General features: G+C 71.9%; 4 protein-coding genes across 4 annotated transcripts; 1 reads left to right on the plus strand and 3 right to left on the minus strand.

Annotated features, from left to right (window-relative positions):
• Positions 1-210: 210 nt before the first annotated feature.
• On the minus strand, positions 211-6,906 carry AURANDRAFT_62236 (hypothetical protein; the record flags this gene model as incomplete). Its single annotated transcript, XM_009036318.1, has 8 exons — positions 211-1,117; positions 1,324-2,477; positions 2,984-3,127; positions 3,272-4,190; positions 4,262-4,549; positions 4,752-4,765; positions 5,102-5,614; positions 6,229-6,906. 8 exons carry the CDS (start codon positions 6,904-6,906, stop codon positions 211-213), a joined length of 4,617 nt encoding a protein of 1,538 aa, XP_009034566.1.
• A 504-nt stretch (positions 6,907-7,410) lies between these two features.
• AURANDRAFT_62237 (hypothetical protein) lies at positions 7,411-9,420 on the minus strand (the record flags this gene model as incomplete). The annotated part of the gene is made up of 4 exons (XM_009036317.1): positions 7,411-7,872; positions 8,090-8,216; positions 8,428-8,773; positions 8,904-9,420. 4 exons carry the CDS (start codon positions 9,418-9,420, stop codon positions 7,411-7,413), a joined length of 1,452 nt encoding a protein of 483 aa, XP_009034565.1.
• A 128-nt stretch (positions 9,421-9,548) lies between these two features.
• On the minus strand, positions 9,549-10,402 carry AURANDRAFT_58761 (hypothetical protein; the record flags this gene model as incomplete). Its single annotated transcript, XM_009036316.1, has 3 exons — positions 9,549-9,896; positions 10,019-10,109; positions 10,248-10,402. The coding sequence occupies 3 exons, from the start codon at positions 10,400-10,402 to the stop codon at positions 9,549-9,551; spliced, it is 594 nt and encodes a 197-aa protein (XP_009034564.1).
• A 2,280-nt stretch (positions 10,403-12,682) lies between these two features.
• Positions 12,683-16,842, plus strand: AURANDRAFT_22512 (hypothetical protein; the record flags this gene model as incomplete). Its single annotated transcript, XM_009036103.1, has 3 exons — positions 12,683-13,450; positions 13,520-15,250; positions 15,457-16,842. 3 exons carry the CDS (start codon positions 12,683-12,685, stop codon positions 16,840-16,842), a joined length of 3,885 nt encoding a protein of 1,294 aa, XP_009034351.1.
• Between the last annotated feature and the right edge of the window lie 211 nt (positions 16,843-17,053).

The following is a 17,053-nucleotide window of genomic DNA, read 5'->3' on the forward strand; positions in this document are numbered from 1 at the left end:
AGAACCACGACACGTCCCCCCTGACCAACGACCAGCTCCCCTCGAAGATGATCATACCCAACCACGCGCTCCGCTCCCTCATCATGACGCGCTTCCAGCACCGCGAGCACCCGCCGGACCTCTTCTAGGGAGCGCCGCGCCCGCGTAAGCCTCCTTTTCTTGGCTTGCGCTTGAAAAGCCCGCGTCCGACGGGAACCACAGCACATTTTTTTAGAGCCCCGCGGACCCGAAGTCGAAGGGCCGGCTGCCCGGCGACGTCCTCGGCGGCGCGGCCTTGAGCTTCTTGTTCTCCGCCTCGAGCGCCGCGAGCTTCTCCGCCATGGCCGCCTCGCGCTCCTTGAGCTCGTCGAGCTGGGACATCTTGTTGTTCTCCGACTGGACCAGGGCCTGCGCGAGCTCCTCCTTGTCGAGGAGCTCCTCGCGCGTCCGCGACAGGTCGCGCCGCGCCTCCTCGGCGAGCGCCGCGGCGGCGGCGGCCTCGGCGAGCGCCGCGTCCCGAGCCTTGGCGTCGCGCGCCGCGGCGTCGCGCGCCTCCCGGAGCGCGAGCGCCGCGCGGCCCCGCTCCGCGCTCTCCTCGAGGCGCGCGCGGTTCGCGGCGACGCGCTCCGCGCCGGACAGCTCCCGCGGCGCCGCGGCGCGCGCGGGCGCCGGCGCGGTCGCCGGCGCCGCGGTCGCCGGCGCCGGCGCCGCGGCCGCGTCCCTCGGCGCGCGCGCTTTCCAGCAGCCGCAGCACATGGGCAGCGCCGCCTTCTCGCCCTCGTGCGGCTCGCCGCAGTGTTTGCAGACCCAGCCGTTCGTCCGCGGCCGGGACGGCGCGACCTCGAGGCGCTTCTTCTTTTTCTTCGCCGACGACGCCGGCGCGGCCCGCTTCGGCGGCGACGGCGGGTGCCGCGGCGACGGCGATGCCTTCGCGGGTTGCCGCGGCGGCTCCCGCGGCGGCGACGGCGACGCCTTCGCGGGTTGCCGCGGCAGCGACGCGCGCCGCGTCTCCTGCGTGTCGCGCCGCGACTCCTGCGTGTCCGGCGACGCCTCGTCCTCGGACGACGAGTCGGAGGTATCGTCTGGGAAGATCTTCGTCGACTTCTTCTTCTTCTTGTGGTCCATTGTTAGCCGGTCGCTGCGCCGGCGCGAGCTATCCTTCGGAGCCCAAAGCCCGCGAGACAATCTCGCGAGACAAGAACTTGTTTGAACTTCACGATCACCCGCTCGCACCCGCCCCAGACGGGCGTGCGCGGTCGGCAAGAGGCTTGCAAGTCGTGCTCTGGGCCTCTGCCCGCCCGCATCCGCAAGCACGCGCCGCGTCGCATCGACAATCGCGCTTACCCCGCCCCCGCGTAGGCCGCGCTCGCGTCCCAGAGCGCGTCGGCGAGCGCGTCCGCGTCGCGCGGGAGGCCCGGCGCCTCCGCGCGGCAGTCGGCGACGTAGGGGCTCCGCCCCGCGTTCTCCGCCGCGGCGAGCTCGGGCGCGAGGGCCGCGTGGACCGTGGCGTGGGCGCCGTGGGGCGGGAGCTTCTGGAAGAGGAGCCAGCAGGGCACCGCGAGCGCGTGGGCGGCGCGGACGGGCCACGGGAGGCTCCGCGTGACGTCCGTGTAGACGCAGCCCGGGTGCACGGCGATGGCGGCGACGGCCGGCCGCCGCCGCGCGAGGGCGCGCGCGTGGAGCACGTTCATGAGCTTGGACAGCGCGTAGCGCGGGAAGAGGCCGTACGCGCGCGCGTCGCCCCGGAGGTCGGCGACCGCGGCGCGCCGCGCGGCGGCGTCCGGCAGCGCGTCCAGGGCCCGCGCCGCGACGCGGTGGAGGCTGCTGCTCACGACGACGACGCGGCAGTCGCGGCCGCGCGCCGCGTTCGCGGCGAGCGTCGGTCCCAGGAGCTCCGCGAGGAGGAAGTGGCCGAGGTGGTTCGACGCGACGGTGGCCTCGGCGCCGCCGCCGACGACGCCGTAGGCCGGCCGCATGACGCCCGCGTTGAGCACGAGGAGCGCCAGGTCCGGCGCGGCCGCCGCCGCGGCCGCCGCGTAGCCGCGCACGGACGCGCGGTCGTCGAGCTCGAGGCCGGCGCCCGGGAGCGCGCGCGCGCGGCCGGGCCCGCGCGCGGCGGCGTTGATGCGCGCCGCCGCGGCGGCGGCCCGCTCGGGGCTCCGGCCGGGCACGACGACGTCGACGCCGCGGCGGCAGAGCGCGACGGCCGTCGCCAGGCCGATGCCCGCCGTCGCGCCGGTGACGAGCGCGACGGTGCCCGGCGCCGCGCGCCGCGCCGTCGGCGACCGGCCCCGGGCGTTGTGGGCATAGGTGGCGAAAACGCCGACGACGAGCACGACCGCGCGAAACGCCGGCGCGTCGCGCAGGGCCAGCGCCGCGCCGCAGCACGCGAGGCGCGCGGCGGTCCACCGCAGCCAGCGCAGGCGCTCGGCGGCGGTCGCGAGCTCCTCCGTGCGCAGGCGGAAGAGCAGGCCCGACGCGGCGTAGCCGGCGACGATCTGCAGCGGCTTCGCACAGGCCCAGGCGGCGGCGGCGCGCAAGGACATCGTCGCAAAAGCTTGTGGCAAAACGGCATCATCTTCATCATCTTCGACTCAAACAGGACTTGCAGCGTCCTGCCGGAGAGTCGCATGGCTGGGTCCGGACCGAGGCGGCTCGCATTGCGTCGCGTCCTGCTGTTCGTCGTCTGCGCCGACGCGTTCCTCGCACCATCGAGAACGACTCGTCGGCGACCGCCGCGCGTGAGCGACGACGCCGAGGAGGTCCCGCTCATGGTCGCCGTCGCGGAGATCCCGCGGCCGCTGGGCCTCATCTTGGAGGAGCGCGAGGACGGCCGAGGCGTCGAGATCATCCGCGTGGACCCGCGCGGCAACGCGGCGCTGTCGCGCGCGGACGTGCTCGTCGGCGACCGGGTGCTCGCGGTCGGCGACGCCGCCTGCGGGGAGGGCGGCTTCGACGACGTCGCGGGCCTCATCGGTCGCTCGCCGGACGTCGTGGAGCTCACGCTGGGCCGCGCGCTCGACGTCGTGCGCGTCGAGTGGCCCAACGGCTGCGTCGTCGGCGCGCGGCCGGGCGACCGCATGGTCGACCTCGCGGCGAAAGCCGGCTGGGGCGTGCGGTACTCGTGCGCGGGCGGCTCCTGCGGCACCTGCGAGCACCGGCTGCGGACGGGGACGGGCGAGCGCTACTCGCGCCTCTGCGTCGCGCGCGTCCCGAAGAACGCGCCCGTCGTCGCCGTCGTCCGCGGCGACCGGTATTAAAAGCGAGGACGCGCCTAGCGCTCGGGGTCGACGTAGCGGGGGAACGCGTCGCGGTCGCCGTCGTCGGGCCGCGCCGCGGAGGGCGACGCGAAGTAGGCCCGGTCGAGGGACCGGAGGAAGTCGAAGTGGAGCCGGCCCGCGCGCGTCGCGGAGCCCTCGAAGAGGGCCATGACGCCGGCGTCGTCCGCGAGGTCCGGCCGCGCGCCGCAGGCGTCGCCGCAGTCCACGGGCGGCCACGCGCGGTACCAGCCGCTCGACGCGTGCGCGTTCTCGTGCGCGGCCGCCGCGAGGACCTCGCGGTCGCGGCCGTCGCAGCCGCGGCCGGCGCAGAAGTCGTCGAGCGCCGCGTCGAGCGCGGCGGCGTAGGCCGGCGCGTGCGGGTAGCCGTCGACGCCGGCGATCTGGAGCCAGGCCTCCGTGTAGCCCTCGTCGACGTGGAACGTGCGCACGTCCTCGCCCTCGTCCGCGCCGAGCTGGAAGAGGCCGTTCGTGTTGATCTCCTCGAGGCGCCAGCCGCCGAGGTCCGCGTCCCAGAGCGCGTCGGGCGACAACAGCGCGAAGCGCCGCGACCGCCGCGAGAGCTCGCCGTCGCGCGCGCCGTAGACGCGCGCCTCGTGGCCGTGGAGCTCGTCCTTGGCCAGGAGGAGCGGCAGGAGCGCGGTCCGCTCGAGCGCGGGCCAGAGCTCGGCCTGCCACGCCGCCCAGGCCGCCTCGCCGCCGAGGGGCGGCGCCTCGCCGAGCCGGAGCTCCTCGAAGAAGCTCCGCCCCCCGCGGAGGCCGCCGAGGTCCGGCCGCGTCACGCCGGGGTAGTCGTAGGGCCACGGCCGCGGGAACGTCATGTGCTTGAGGCAGAACTCATTCGCCATCATGAGGATGTGCATGCACTTGGCCGGGAGCGTACTCGCGTTGCGGGGCAGGCCCCAGCCCTCGTAGTCGACGACGGAGATCTTCCTGCGGGGGGCGGCGGCAAAGGTCCGGGCCCGCGCGCGGCGGCGGCGGCGGCGCGGCGCGCGCGCGGGAACGCGACGTCGAGGACGTAGACCGCGAGGGGCTCGAGCGACGCGACGAGGGTCCAGAGCCGCAGGTCGAACTTGCGGCGGCCGAGCGTCGCGGGCCGCGTCACGTAGCGCTGCATCGTGAACTCGCCCGGCTGCTTCGTGTGGTGCTCGCGCTTCTTCTCCTCGAGCGGCGTCTCGCGCGTCGCCCACGCCGCGACGGCGCCCGCGCTCGCGAGGTCGGCCTCGAGGAGGGTCGCGAGGTGCATGCCCAGGCTCAGGTAGCGCCGCTGGGGCTTGACGATCCACGTCGACCTGCGCGGGGAACAGGGCGCGAGATTCCCAAGGCTCCTCCCTCGGCCGCGTGCCGCTCGTTTCGGCGCGCGTCGCGACGGGCGATCGTCTCTCGGAGCGCCCTCGACGCGGGGATGCCTTTGGAACGCTCGCGTCGAAGCGACGTCGCATCACCCCCGCGCCGCGCCGGCGTCGACGGGCCCTCGCGCGCGAGGAGGTCGACGAGCGCGTCGATGCCTGTGTGGAAATCAAATCTTCAACCCGACTTCAATGTGCGCGTATTCAAACGGTTCGACCCAAGCTTCTTGGCTGTGCTTCGAGGACTCGACGAGAGCAATCGACTCGTCCAAAAATCAATCGAATCGACTTCGATGTGACCGAGCTAGAGAATTCTGAAGTTTGGTCAGGACGTCCCAGCTCACTGGTTGATTTGCACACAGGTCGACGCCGCCCTCGACGGCGAACCGCGGCGCGCCGTCGACGAGCTTGTGGACCGCGTTGAAGGACGGCGTCGTCCAGGCGCAGAGGCCCGCCGCCGCCGCGGCGCCGAGCGCGCCGGCGTCGCGGAGCGACGCAGCCGCGCCAGAGCCGCGCGAACGCCTCCTTGTCGCCGAGGACCTCCTTGAGGCCGGGGATCGACGACACGAGGCTCCCCGCCGGCGCGAGGAGGTAGTTGTGCTCGTGCTCCGGCGTGAACTGGAGGCCCACGTAGCAGTCCCAGTCCATGCCCTTGGTCTCGAGCAGGCCCATGCGCCGCAGGAGCGGCGCGACGAAGTTCTCGAGGTCCTTCCGCGGGCCCGCGCGGAACTTGCGGCTCGACGCGCGCACGGGCCGCTGGACGTTCCCGCGGCGCACGAAGCGCTCGCCGCGGCTGAAGGGGAACGACGTCGCGGCCGCGAGGCGCGCCGTCGGCGCGGGCGTCGGCGCGGGCGTCCGCCGGCGGCCGCGGCGCCCGCGCTTCCCGCGGCGCGTGCCGTTGCGCGCCTTCGACGGCTTCTTCGCCCGCTTCGCCGTCGCGTTGCGCGGCGCGGGCGTCGGCGCGACCGTCGCGTCGTCGGCGGCGCGGCCGATGGCGAAGAGCTCGGGCTGCGACAGGCGCAGCAGCTGGACGCAGGACACGACCCACGCGCCGGCGAGCAGCGCGCCGACGAGCCACGCCGTCGTGCCGCGGCGCGCGCCGCCGCGCGCCGCGCGCCGCGCGCGCGTCGCAGGCATCACTCACTCACGCGCATCATGCTCTCACAAAATAAAATCATCATGATGGGCTGCCTTTACGCTCTCTCTAGCGCATTAGGCGACGCACCCCGCCTACGCGCCTGCCTTGGGCGGACGCGGGCACTGGGGGCTGCTCTCGGAAGGGCGCGATACCCGCCACCGGCGTCGCCGCTCTCCCGACCACCGGGATCGCGTCTGGCCACGTGGGATCGCGCGGGGTCGCGTAGGATCGCGCGGGGTCGCGCGGCATCGGCGGGGACCGCTCCAGATCGCCCCGGGTCGCCGCGCGGCTCCTAGACGCGGCTCCGTGCCCCGACGCGTCCGCCCCGCGCGCGCGTCGAGGCGGCGGTGCTTAGGGGCCTCGTGTTCGCTCGGCGGCGCGACGGACGAGTCGGCGGCGGCGGGCTGCTTGCGGCGCGAGGCGGGCGACGCCCGCGGCGGGTTCGGAACGAGTGCGGGGGCGGGAGGCGTCCTCCGGCCTAGACGAGGCAGAACTCGCCGTAGTCGTCGCCGTGCGTGTTGCAGAGCGTGACCTTGGCCGCGTCGACGGCCTTGTGCGCCTTGGCCTTGAAGGCCGCCGCCTCGCCCTTTGCTGATTTGAAGAAGACGCGGCCGAGCTCGGACGTCATGATGCGGAAGGTGCGGTAGAGGTCGACGGGCGACGTGCCCTCGTCGAAGAGCTTCGCGATCTCCTTGACGCGGAAGACCTTGCCGTCGTCCTCCTCTGCCGCGAGCTCGTAGCAGATCTCGAGGACCTCGGGGTCGACGAGGCGCGCCGCCGACGTCGCCAGCACGTCCTCGAAGTCCTTGATGCGCTTCATGGGGCTCTTGTCGCCCTTGTCGCCGGGCAGCGGCGCCGCGCTGAAGTGGATGTCCTTGGGCGCGACGCCCGCGTGGACCTTCTCGTCGGCGGTGACGACGTCGTAGCGGAGGCCGCCCTTGGCCTTGACCATGTGCGCGTCGACGACGCCGATGCACGTGTGCTTGTTGAACTCGAACTCGACGATGGAGCCCTTGCCGAGCGCGTTGACCTCGACGGGCGCCGCGTCGCCGTCGGCGGCCTTGTCCTTCTTGGCGCGCAGCGAAGGCGGCGCCGCGCCCGGGGACGCGCGCAGGAACGCGCTGGCGGTCGACGCGACGGCGACGGCCACGATGAGCTTCATTGCGGTGCCTGCGTGCGACGAGAGCCTGTCAGAACCACTCATAGTGACACGCGTTTCCGCGCGACAAGCAAAAAAAAAATTGCGCCCCTTGTTCAAAAAATAAATACGCGACGCGCACGTTGCGGCGCGCTGCATTGCGAGCGGACGCCGGGTGCGCACGGCTGCGGAAGGACAAGATCGAGAGGGTGGAGCGGCTAGCTTCGACCTCGACCTTCTCACCTGCTGACACGGCACGTTCAAGGCAACACCTACCGCGCGCACGCGAGCTGATGCGAGTGCCCGAACAAACAGGCCCAATCTCCCGCTCTCCCCCCTCTGGCCAGCCGGCTCAGAGAAAAGCCCACAATTAAATCATTTGGCGATTTTGACAGAGTCCTTGACAGAGTTGGACTTGTTGGGCGTACCCCCCCCCCAAAAAAAAACCGACTCGTGCCTTCAACAGGCGTGCGCCACTCCCGGCGCCCCGCGTCGTTCGGGGAGAGTTAGGGGGGCGGGCGCCCCGGGTCACTTCTTCTCGTCGGCCGGGGCGTCGCCCTTGGCCGCGAGGGCGGCGACGGCGGCGTCGGCCTTGGAGTCGGCCTTGGCGTCCGCGCCGCCGTCGTGGTGCTTGTGCGTGAACCCGGACGCGCGGAACGCGCGCATCGCGGAGACCATGCGGCCCGCGAGCTTGAAGCGCTGGACGTTGGTCAGGGAGCGGCCGGACTGGACCTTGCGGAGCTTCGCCGGCGGGAGGTGGTGCTCGATCTCGTGCTCGTCGTCCTCGCCCGGGTGGCCGTGGCCGTGGTGCTCGTCGTCGTCGTTGTGGTGGTGCTCGTCCGTGTACTGGACCGTGTACTCGAGGTGGCCGTCGCAGAGGCTCCGCGTGACCTCGAGGACGATGGCGCTGTACCAGAGCGCCTCGTCGCGGGGCTGCGCCTCGACGCGGTCGCCGACCTCGAGCGTGTGCCAGTGGAACTTCTTGGCGATCTGCGCGCGGCCGCGGACCGTCGCGGCGGCGGCGGCGCGCGCGTCGAACGACGGGTCCCCCCCCCCCCCGCGGCGCGCTCGGCGCGCGCGCGCGACGCGTCCGAGCATCGCGCGAACCGACGGCGCCGCGACGGCGCGCGCGCGCCGCGACGTTCGGCTGGCGCGCGCGGGACCGGCGGTCGGCTTCGGCGCGGCCGCCGGCGGCGTCGAGGGGCACCCAGAGGTCCTTGCCCGCGTGCTCCTCCGTGTCCTCGTTGGTGATGTGGATCAGCGCGCGGCCCCGCTTCGCGTCCGCGTCCGTGACGACGCCCTCGCACCAGAGGTCCTCGCCGGGCGGGCGGCACCTGTGTGGAAACCGACCGGTGGAACGCGCCGTCCGGCAAAAACTTCAAACCTCTCGAGCTCGGCCAAATCGACGTCGATTCGGCTGATTCTTGGACGAATCGATTGCTCTCGTCGAGGCCTCGAAGCACAGCCCAAGAGTCAGGCGCAATCCGTTCGATTACGCGCACATTGAAGTCGGGTTGAAGATTTGAGTTCCGCGCGGGGCGGCACGTGACGATGTCGCCGACGACGAGCGGCTCGCCGCCGACGAACGCCGTCGCGCGCGGCGACACGGGCGTGTCCTCGACGGCCTTGTCGTCGTCGCCGTGGTGCGCGTCGTCGTCGCCGGGGCCGTGGTGGTGGTCGATGGCGCACTTGATCGCGTCGCGGCCGCCGACGGCCGCGAAGGGCAGGCTCGCGCGGTTGAACGCGTGGCAGGCGACGACGGCGTGGAAGGCCTCCTTCCAGCGCTTCACGGCCGTGGACCGCGCGCTCCGCACCTTGCGCACGCGGCTCGGCGCGACGTCGGCCTCGACGTCGGCCTCGCCGTCGTAGGCGACGTCGTAGCGCGGCTCGCCTGGGCGGGAAACGAAACTGTTCACACACGACGTCAATGCGGTTTCGACATGCTTTCTTCACGGTCTGAAAAGAGCTCGCCGAGAGAAAACGACTCGTCCAAAAATCAGCCCAAACGACTTCGATGTGACCGAGCTGGAGCCGTTTCGCCGGACGCGTCCATTCCGCGGGTCGTTTCCGGCGCGGCGGCTCGCCCTCGTCCCCGAAGTTCACGGCGTCGACGGTGCCGAGGAAGAGGAGGTGGGAGTGCTCCTCGCGCACCTGCACCGTGTCGCCGACCTCGAGGACGCTCCAGCTGAGCACGCGGCGGCACGCGCCAGCGTCGACGACCTGGATGTCGTGGTCCCCAAAGTCGACGTGCGCGCCCTCGGCGTCGACGTGCGTGACGACGCCCTCGAAGTAGAGGCCGTCGACGGGCGCCTGGACGACGTCGCCGGCCGAGATGGCGTGCGGGTGCGCGTCGTGGCCGTCGCTGAGCCACTGGTCGTACTCCTTCTTGAGGGTCGCGTAGAGCGCGTCGCGCTCAACATCGCTCCCGAGGGCCGGCGACTCGCCGTCGTAGCGCGCCTTGAGCCGCGCGTAGATCGCCTGCTCCTCGGGGTCGCTCGACTCCAGCGGCGCCTCCTTGGCCGACGCGCCGGCCCCCATGGCGGCCCCAGCGCGCGCTCTCACAAAACAGAGTCGTTGCCGATAGATTCTTAAGTTAGACTTAACGGCACGTTGGCCCTTCGGGCGCCGTGCTTAGCGGAGTGCTTAGCGCGCGCGCCGCGCGCCGCCTACTCCTCCGCGGCGGCGGCGGCGGCCTCGTCGCGGTCTCGCTGGAGGACCATGGAGCCGTCGATCTTCGCGAGGTTCGGGAGCCGTCGGAGGATCTCGATGCGGGACTCCGCGGCCGTGAGGCCCTCGTACATGGGGTTGCCCACGAAGAGCACGTCCTTCAGGTTCGGCAGGCCCGCGATCTTCTCGAGCTCCGCGAAGTTTTTCAGGTTGTTGTTGCTCATGTAGAGCGTCGTCAGCTTCGTCATCGCGTGGAGGCCCTCGAGCGCGCTGATCTGGTTGTAGCTGATCCAGAGCTCCTCGAGCGAGTCGCCGAGGTCGTCGAGCTTCTCGATCTTCTTGATGACCTGCGCCCGGCGCCCGCGCGGTCGCGCCGGCGCGGTCGCGCGCGCGGGCCCCCGGCGCGCGGTCCGGCCGCGCGGCGGCCGAGGCGGCCCCGAGCGCGCGAGTGAGACGCGCCGGCGACGACGTTGCGCCCCAGGGACAGGATCTTGAGGTTCTTCAGCCCCGTGAACGCGAGGCCGATCTTGTCGATGTTGTTCGTCGACAGCTGCAGGTGCCTGCGCGCGCGCGCGCGGTCGCCGGCGGGCCGCGCGCGCGTCGCGCGCGCGCGGCGGCGGCCCCGGCGGCCCCGGCGGGCGCCCCGGCGCGCGGCCCCGGCACCCGGCCGCGGCGCGGCGCCCGGGGACCGGCGGGACGCGGCGGCGCGCTCGCAGGCCGCGAGGTTGTTCAGGGAGCTGTCGAGCTTGGCGATGGGCGGGATCTGGCAGTAGAGCTTGACGATCTTCGCGTCCGACGCCGTCTCCCCGGTCTTCTCCTCGAACTTCTTGATCGCCGCCGCGCACGTCGTCATCCTGGCGCGGGCGTCGACCACCGGCGGAGGCGGGCGGTTAGAGCGCGCTGCTAGAGACGCGGGGGCAGCCTCCGAGATATGTGTACTGCACCTTAACGCCATTGGGCCGTGATGGCGCGGCGCCCGCGGGGCCGGAGGCGGCGGTGAGCGCGCCATGGGCAACCTCTTGAGCTTCAGCGTGCCGCCGACGGCCGACGACCGCATCGTCAAGGCCATGCAGACCTTTGGCATGAAGCAGCGCGACATCGCCGTGCTCTGGTCGGTCTTCAAGAAGCACGACACGAAGCGCCTCGGCGTCATCTCGACGTCGGTCTTCTACACGGACATCCTCTTCACGCAGCGGACCCTCTTCTGCGACGGCCTCTTCGACCTCATCGAGGGCGCGGACCCGGAGGCCATCGACTTTGGCGAGTTCGTCGCGGCGATCACGACGTTCTGCTTCTTCGAGATCCCGGAGATCCTGCAGTTCTGCTTCTACGTCTTCGACCGCGACAAGAACGGCTACATCACGCAGGAGGAGATGCGCCTCTTCGTCGACGCCATGCACTGCGGCAACATGTCGACGAACGTGCAGTACGCGCTCGACAACATCCGGTACGAGAACAGGGCGGGAAAAGAGTGATTCAAGGTCGCTTCGACATGAGTGTTCCGCGCGCGACCGTTCCGGAAAAGCATCCACGCTTCGAGAACGCTCCGAGAGATGATCGCTCGTCCAAAAATGAGCCGAAACGAGTGGAACATGACCGAGATGTCAGTATCCAAAGTTGGGAATTTCCTGCCAGGTACAAGAAGGACGGCAAGTTCGACTTCGAGGAGTTCACGTCCATGCACAAGCAGTACCCCGCCGTGCTCTTCCCCGCCTTCTCCCTCCAGAACTGCATGATGACGCAGATCGGCGGCGAGGGCTGGTGGAACCGGAAGAAGATCGAGCTCTCGATGAAGAAGGAGGACCTCCGCTCCGCGGCCGCGAACAAGGAGGTCAAGGAGAAGGCCGACGCCTACAAATACCGCGACGCCCAGATCCGAAGACACATGGGCTTCGTCAAGTACCACGTCCTCCCCCACCACCGCAAGAAGTACTACGAGATCTACCCGCTCCCGCGCAAGTACCGCGCGCTCGAGGCCGCCAACGCCAAGGTCCACCCGAAGCTCGACGACGACGACGAGAACGACAGAAGCCACGCGCGCGTGGGTATTCGAACCTACACCGGACAGAAAACAGCACAGGGGAGGTCAATATCGTTCGATGTGTCAAACTGTAACGGCAATATATACGGGGCTGCCAAAATCGAATCGGGACGCGCACACCGCAGCCGCAGAGATCGAATCCGACAGCACGAACTCCTCAGACATGTTCCGGCGCGCGCCGCGCGCGTGCGCCGGCAGAAGGCTGTGTTCCGGAGCGCGCGACTCCCGGCGCGTTCCGGCCGTTCCGGCGTACCGGTGCAGCCCCCAGACGCTGTTCCGGCGACGCCTGCCCTCGAAATTTAGCGGAACATGGTTCCGGAACATGAAACCTCAACTTCGCATGTTTCCCGCCGTCGTCGGCGCCCCTTTATTGGCGATCCTTTAAGTTCGGCGCGAGCCCGTACTTCCCGAACTGGGGTGCCCCTTCAAACTCGGTCATCTTCCCCGCGCGCGCAGCTCCTGAAAAAATCCGGTGTTTCACAGTGGGCGGGCGCCGACGGGAGCCGGAGGCCATCCACCGTATCCACGATGTCCAGTAACACGTGCCGTACCATCGACTCGGGGCAGGTTGCTGGTGGAGGTGCTCGTCGGGGGGACGACGCCGCGTCGACCTGGGTTTCGACAATGTGGCACGGGCGCCTCGCGAGCCGCCGCGAAGGACCGGAGACCCGTGGCGTCGAACCGCGGAGCGGCTGGTCAGGGTTGCCCGAGCTCGAGACCCCTCCACGTCGAGACCACCGGGCTAGACGTCCCAGTCCCACGTTGAAGCCCCATCAGTACGCCTGGACATCCTCTCACAGGCCTTCGCACTCGGCATCCGTTGGGGCTGATGATGCAGTTTTATATTCAAAGAGGAGGTGCTCTCGCCTGATGGGCACATCTGCCGACAACTCCAAGTGCACAACCATGGCCGCCACGGAGTCCTTCGTCGCCGCGGCGCTCGAGGGTGGCACGCCATTCCGGCTGTACCGGCGCGGCGTCGTCGACGAGGCGGCCTGCTGCGCCGTGGGGTCGGCCATCGCGTCGGCGACGAAGGCGGCGGGTCCCGTGGCGGTGCAAGCGGAGCACTGCTTCAACGTCACGGCGGCGGCCATGAGCGCCGGCGACGCCCGGGCCGCGGCCAAGACGCTCGTGTGGCTGCTCAGCGAGACCTACGCGCCGGAGGACGTGGGCGCGGCGTCGTTCCTCGGCGAGGCCGTGAGCGTCGAGGTCGGCCCGCGGCCGGCGTTCGCGAGCGCGTGGTCGTCGACGGCCGTGCAGATCGCCGAGGCCTGCGGCGTGTCGGGCCTGCGGCGCGTCGAGCGGAGCCGGCGCTACGCGTGCGCGGCCGGCGGCGCGCGGCTCGGCGCGGCCGCCGTCGCGGACCACGTGCACGACCGCATGACCGAGTGCGTCTACGAGGGCGGCGCGGCGCCCTTCTTCGCCGAGGCCGCGGCGCCCGCCGCGGACACGGCCGTCGGGACCGTGGACGTCGTCGCGCGCGGCGCGGCCGCGCTCAAAGACGCGAGCGACGCGCGGGGCCTCGGCTTCGACGCGTTCGACGTCGAGTACTACGCGGACCTCTTCGCGACGAAGCTCGGCCGCGACCCGACGGACGTCGAGCTCTACGACATGTCCCAGTCCAACTCGGAGCACTCGCGCCACTGGTTCTTCTCCGGGCGCCAGGTCGTCGACGGCGTCGAGAAGGACAAGTCGCTCTTCCGCCTCGTCAAGGCGACGCTCGAGGCCGCCAAGGCCGCCGCGGCCCGCGACGGCCGGGACGACGTGAGCGTCATCGCCTTCCACGACAACTCGAGCGCCATCGCGGGCGGCGCCGCGACGGTGCTCGTGCCCGAGGCGTGCGAGGCCGCGGACAAAGCCGTCCGCGGCGACCTCGGCGGCGCGCCGCCGCCCGCGGCCTACGGCCCGTCGCGGCTCGTCGAGACGCAGCGCACGCTCCACAGCCTGCTCACGGCGGAGACGCACAACTTCCCCTGCGCCGTCGCGCCGCTGCCGGGCGCGGAGACGGGCGCGGGCGGGAGGCTCCGCGACGTGCAGGCGACGGGCCGCGGCGCGCACGCCATGGCCGGCGTCGCGGGCTACTGCGTGGGCAACCTCCTGCTCGACGGCCACGCCATCGCCGGGGAGGATCCCTCGAGAGCCTACCCCGCGCACCTCGCGTCGCCGCGGCAGATCCTCCGCGACGCGTCCGACGGCGCGTCGGACTACGGCAACAAGTTCGGCGAGCCCGTCGTCTGCGGCTACTGCCGGTCCTTCGGCGGCGTCGACGCGGCCGGCGACCGCTGCGAGTGGCTCAAGCCCGTCATGTTCTCCGCGGGCGTGGGATGGCTCGACGCGCGCCACTGCGCCAAAAACGCGGCCGCGCCGGGCATGGCCGTCGTCAAGGTCGGCGGGCCGGCCTACCGCATCGGCCTCGGCGGCGGCGCCGCGTCGTCGCGCGTCTCCACGGCGGAGCGCGCGGACCTCGACTTCAACGCGGTGCAGCGCGGCGACGCGCAGATGTTGAACCGCATGAACCGCGTGATCCGCGCGTGCGCGGAGCGCGGCGCGGCGAACCCCATCGTGTCCATCCACGACCAGGGCTGCGGCGGCAACGGCAACGTGCTCAAGGAGATCGTCGAGACCCACGGCGCGCGCTACGATTTGGCGCGGCTCTCGCTCGGCGACGCGACGATGACGCCGCTCGAGCTCTGGGGCGCCGAGTACCAGGAGTCGAACGCGCTCCTCGTCGACCCTCGCGACATCCCCCTGCTCCGGGCCATGGCGGAGCGCGAGCGCTGCCACGTCGACGTCGTCGGCGAGGTCGCCGCCGACGGCCGCGTCGTCGTCGTCGACAGCCGCGGCGGCTCCGACGCGAAGATCGTGGACCTGCCCCTGGAGCTCGTGCTCGCGGACATGCCCAAGAAGGTCTTCGAATCGACGACGCCGGACGTGGCCCCGACGCCGCTAAACGTCGCGGCCGCGGCGCTCTTCGGCGGCGGACCGCCGGACTTCCGGGCGGCGCTCGAGGGCGTTTTAGGCCTGCCCGCGGTCTGCTCGAAGCGCTTCCTCGTGCACAAGGCGGACCGGTCCGTGACGGGCCTCGTCGCGCGCCAGCAGTGCGTGGGGCCCTTCCAGCTGCCGCTGAGCAACTGCGCGGTCCTCGCGCGGAGCCACTTCTCGACCGAGGGCGTCGCCGTCGCCGTCGGCGAGGCGCCCCAGCTCTCGGCGCTGAGCCCGGCGCGCATGGCGCGCCGCGCCGTCTGCGAGATGCTCACGAACCTCGTTTCCGCGCCCGTGAGCGACCGCCGCGACGTCCGGCTCTCGGCGAACTGGATGTGGGCCGCGAAGCTGGAGGGCGAGGGTTCCCGCATGTACGCGGCCTGCGAGGCCATGTGCGACGCCCTGATGGCCGCGGGCTGCGCCGTCGACGGCGGCAAGGACTCGCTGTCCATGGCCGCGAGCGACGGCGCGGGCGCCGTCGTCAAGGCGCCGGGAGCGCTGACGCTGACGGCGTACGCGCCGTGCGTCGACGTCGCGCGCGTGCTCACCTGCGACCTCAAGGCCGACGACGGCGTGCTCGTCCTCGTGGACCTCGCGGGGGCGCCGACGCTCGACGTCGGCGGCTCGGCGCTCGCGCAGGCGCTCGGGCAGCTCGGCCGCGACGCGCCCGAGTCGGACGTCGAGGCGACGGCCAGGGCGGGACAAGGGTGATTCAACGTCGCTTCGACGTGAGTGTTCCGCGCGCGCGCGTTCTAGGAAAAGCATCCACGCTTCGAGACCGTTCCGAGAGATGATCGCTCGTCCAAAAGTCAGCCGAAACGAGCGGAAAATGGCCGAGAGAGGAGCCTTTGAAGTTGGGAATTTCGCACCCTTTTCCTGCCCAGGCGACGGCGCGCGCGTTCGACGCCGTGCAGGCCCTCCACAAAGCCGGCGACCTCCTATCGCTCCACGACCGCAGCGACGGCGGCCTCGTGACCTGCGTCCTCGAGATGGCCTTCGCGGGCGGCCGCGGCGTGACCGTGGACGCGCCGCGCGCGGCGACGACGGAGGGCGACGTGCCGCCGGCCTGGGCCGCGCTCTTCCACGAGGCGCCGGGCCTCGTCCTCGAGGTCGCGCCGGAACGCGTCGCCGCCGTCCTCGCCGCCTTCAAAGCCGCGGACGTCGACGCGGCCGTCGTCGGCCGGGCGACGCGCGAGCGGACCGCGCGGATCGCCGTCGCGGGCGCCGCGGTCCTCGACGCGCCCGTGCTCGAGCTCTGGGCCGCCTGGGAGGCGACGGCCTTCGCCATGGAGCGCGTCCACGGCCGCGACGGCGCCTGCGTCGACGCGGAGATGGCGACGCTCGCGGCGCGGACGCCGCCGAAGTACGCGGTGCCCTTCGCCGCGGCGCCGGCGGCCACGACGCCGTCGCGGAACGCCAAGCCCGTGGCCATCCTGCGCTGCGAGGGCTCCAACGGCGACCGCGAGATGGCCACGGCCTTCCACCTCGCGGGTCTCGAGCCCTGGGACGTCGCCGTCGCGGACGTCGCGTCCGGCGCGGTGACGCTCGACCGGTTCCGGGGCATCGCCTTCGTCGGCGGCTTCTCCTACGCCGACGTGCTCGATTCGGCCAAGGGCTGGGCCGGCGCCATCCGCTTCAACGACGCGCTCCGGCCCCAGTTCGAGGCGTTCCGCGCGCGAAGCGACGTCTTCTCGCTCGGCGTCTGCAACGGCTGCCAGCTCCTCGCGCTCCTCGGCTGGGTCCCGGGCCTCCCGGCCTGCGACGCGGCCTACGAGACGCAGCCGCGCTTCGTCCACAACGCGTCGCGCAAGTTCGAGTCCCGCTGGCTCTCGGTGGCCGTCCTCGAGTCGCCGGCCAAATTGCTCGCGGGCATGGCCGGCGCGACGCTCGGCGTCTGGGTCGCCCACGGCGAGGGCCGCGCCCACTTCCCCGACGCCGACGTCGAGCGCGCCGTCTTCGACGGCGGCCTCGCGCCCGTGCGCTACGCGGACGACGCCGGCGAGCCGACGGACGCGTACCCGTTCTGCCCGAACGGCGCGGCGCGCGGCGCGGCCGCGCTCTGCTCGCCCTGCGGCAAGCACCTCGCCATGATGCCCCACCCGGAGCGCTGCGTGCTGCCCTGGCAGTGGCCCTACAAGCCCCCGGGCCTCCCGGGCCTCGAGGCCGCGTCGCCCTGGATGAAGCTCTTCCAGAACGCGAAGACGTTCCTCGACGCCGTCGACCGCGACGCCGAGGACGACTGCGCGCCCGTGCCGGGCTGCTGCAACTGAGGCGCGCGCGGGCGCGCCGCGCCCCGCCCCCCGCGAGCACAAGGCTCGCCCTAAGGCCTCTCCCGCGGTGGCGCGCGCGCGTCACTTGGGCCCGATGACGGGGATGACCTTGCGGCCGCTGTCGTCGACGGTCATGGTGCCGAGGCCGATGGTGACGATCTGGCCGATCTCCTTGCGGCAGAAGGGGCACATGCCCGACGTGACGCAGACG

The sequence above is a fragment of the Aureococcus anophagefferens genome (genome assembly GCF_000186865.1).
Source record: "Aureococcus anophagefferens unplaced genomic scaffold AURANscaffold_4, whole genome shotgun sequence".
Lineage (NCBI taxonomy): Eukaryota > Pelagophyceae > Pelagomonadales > Pelagomonadaceae > Aureococcus > Aureococcus anophagefferens.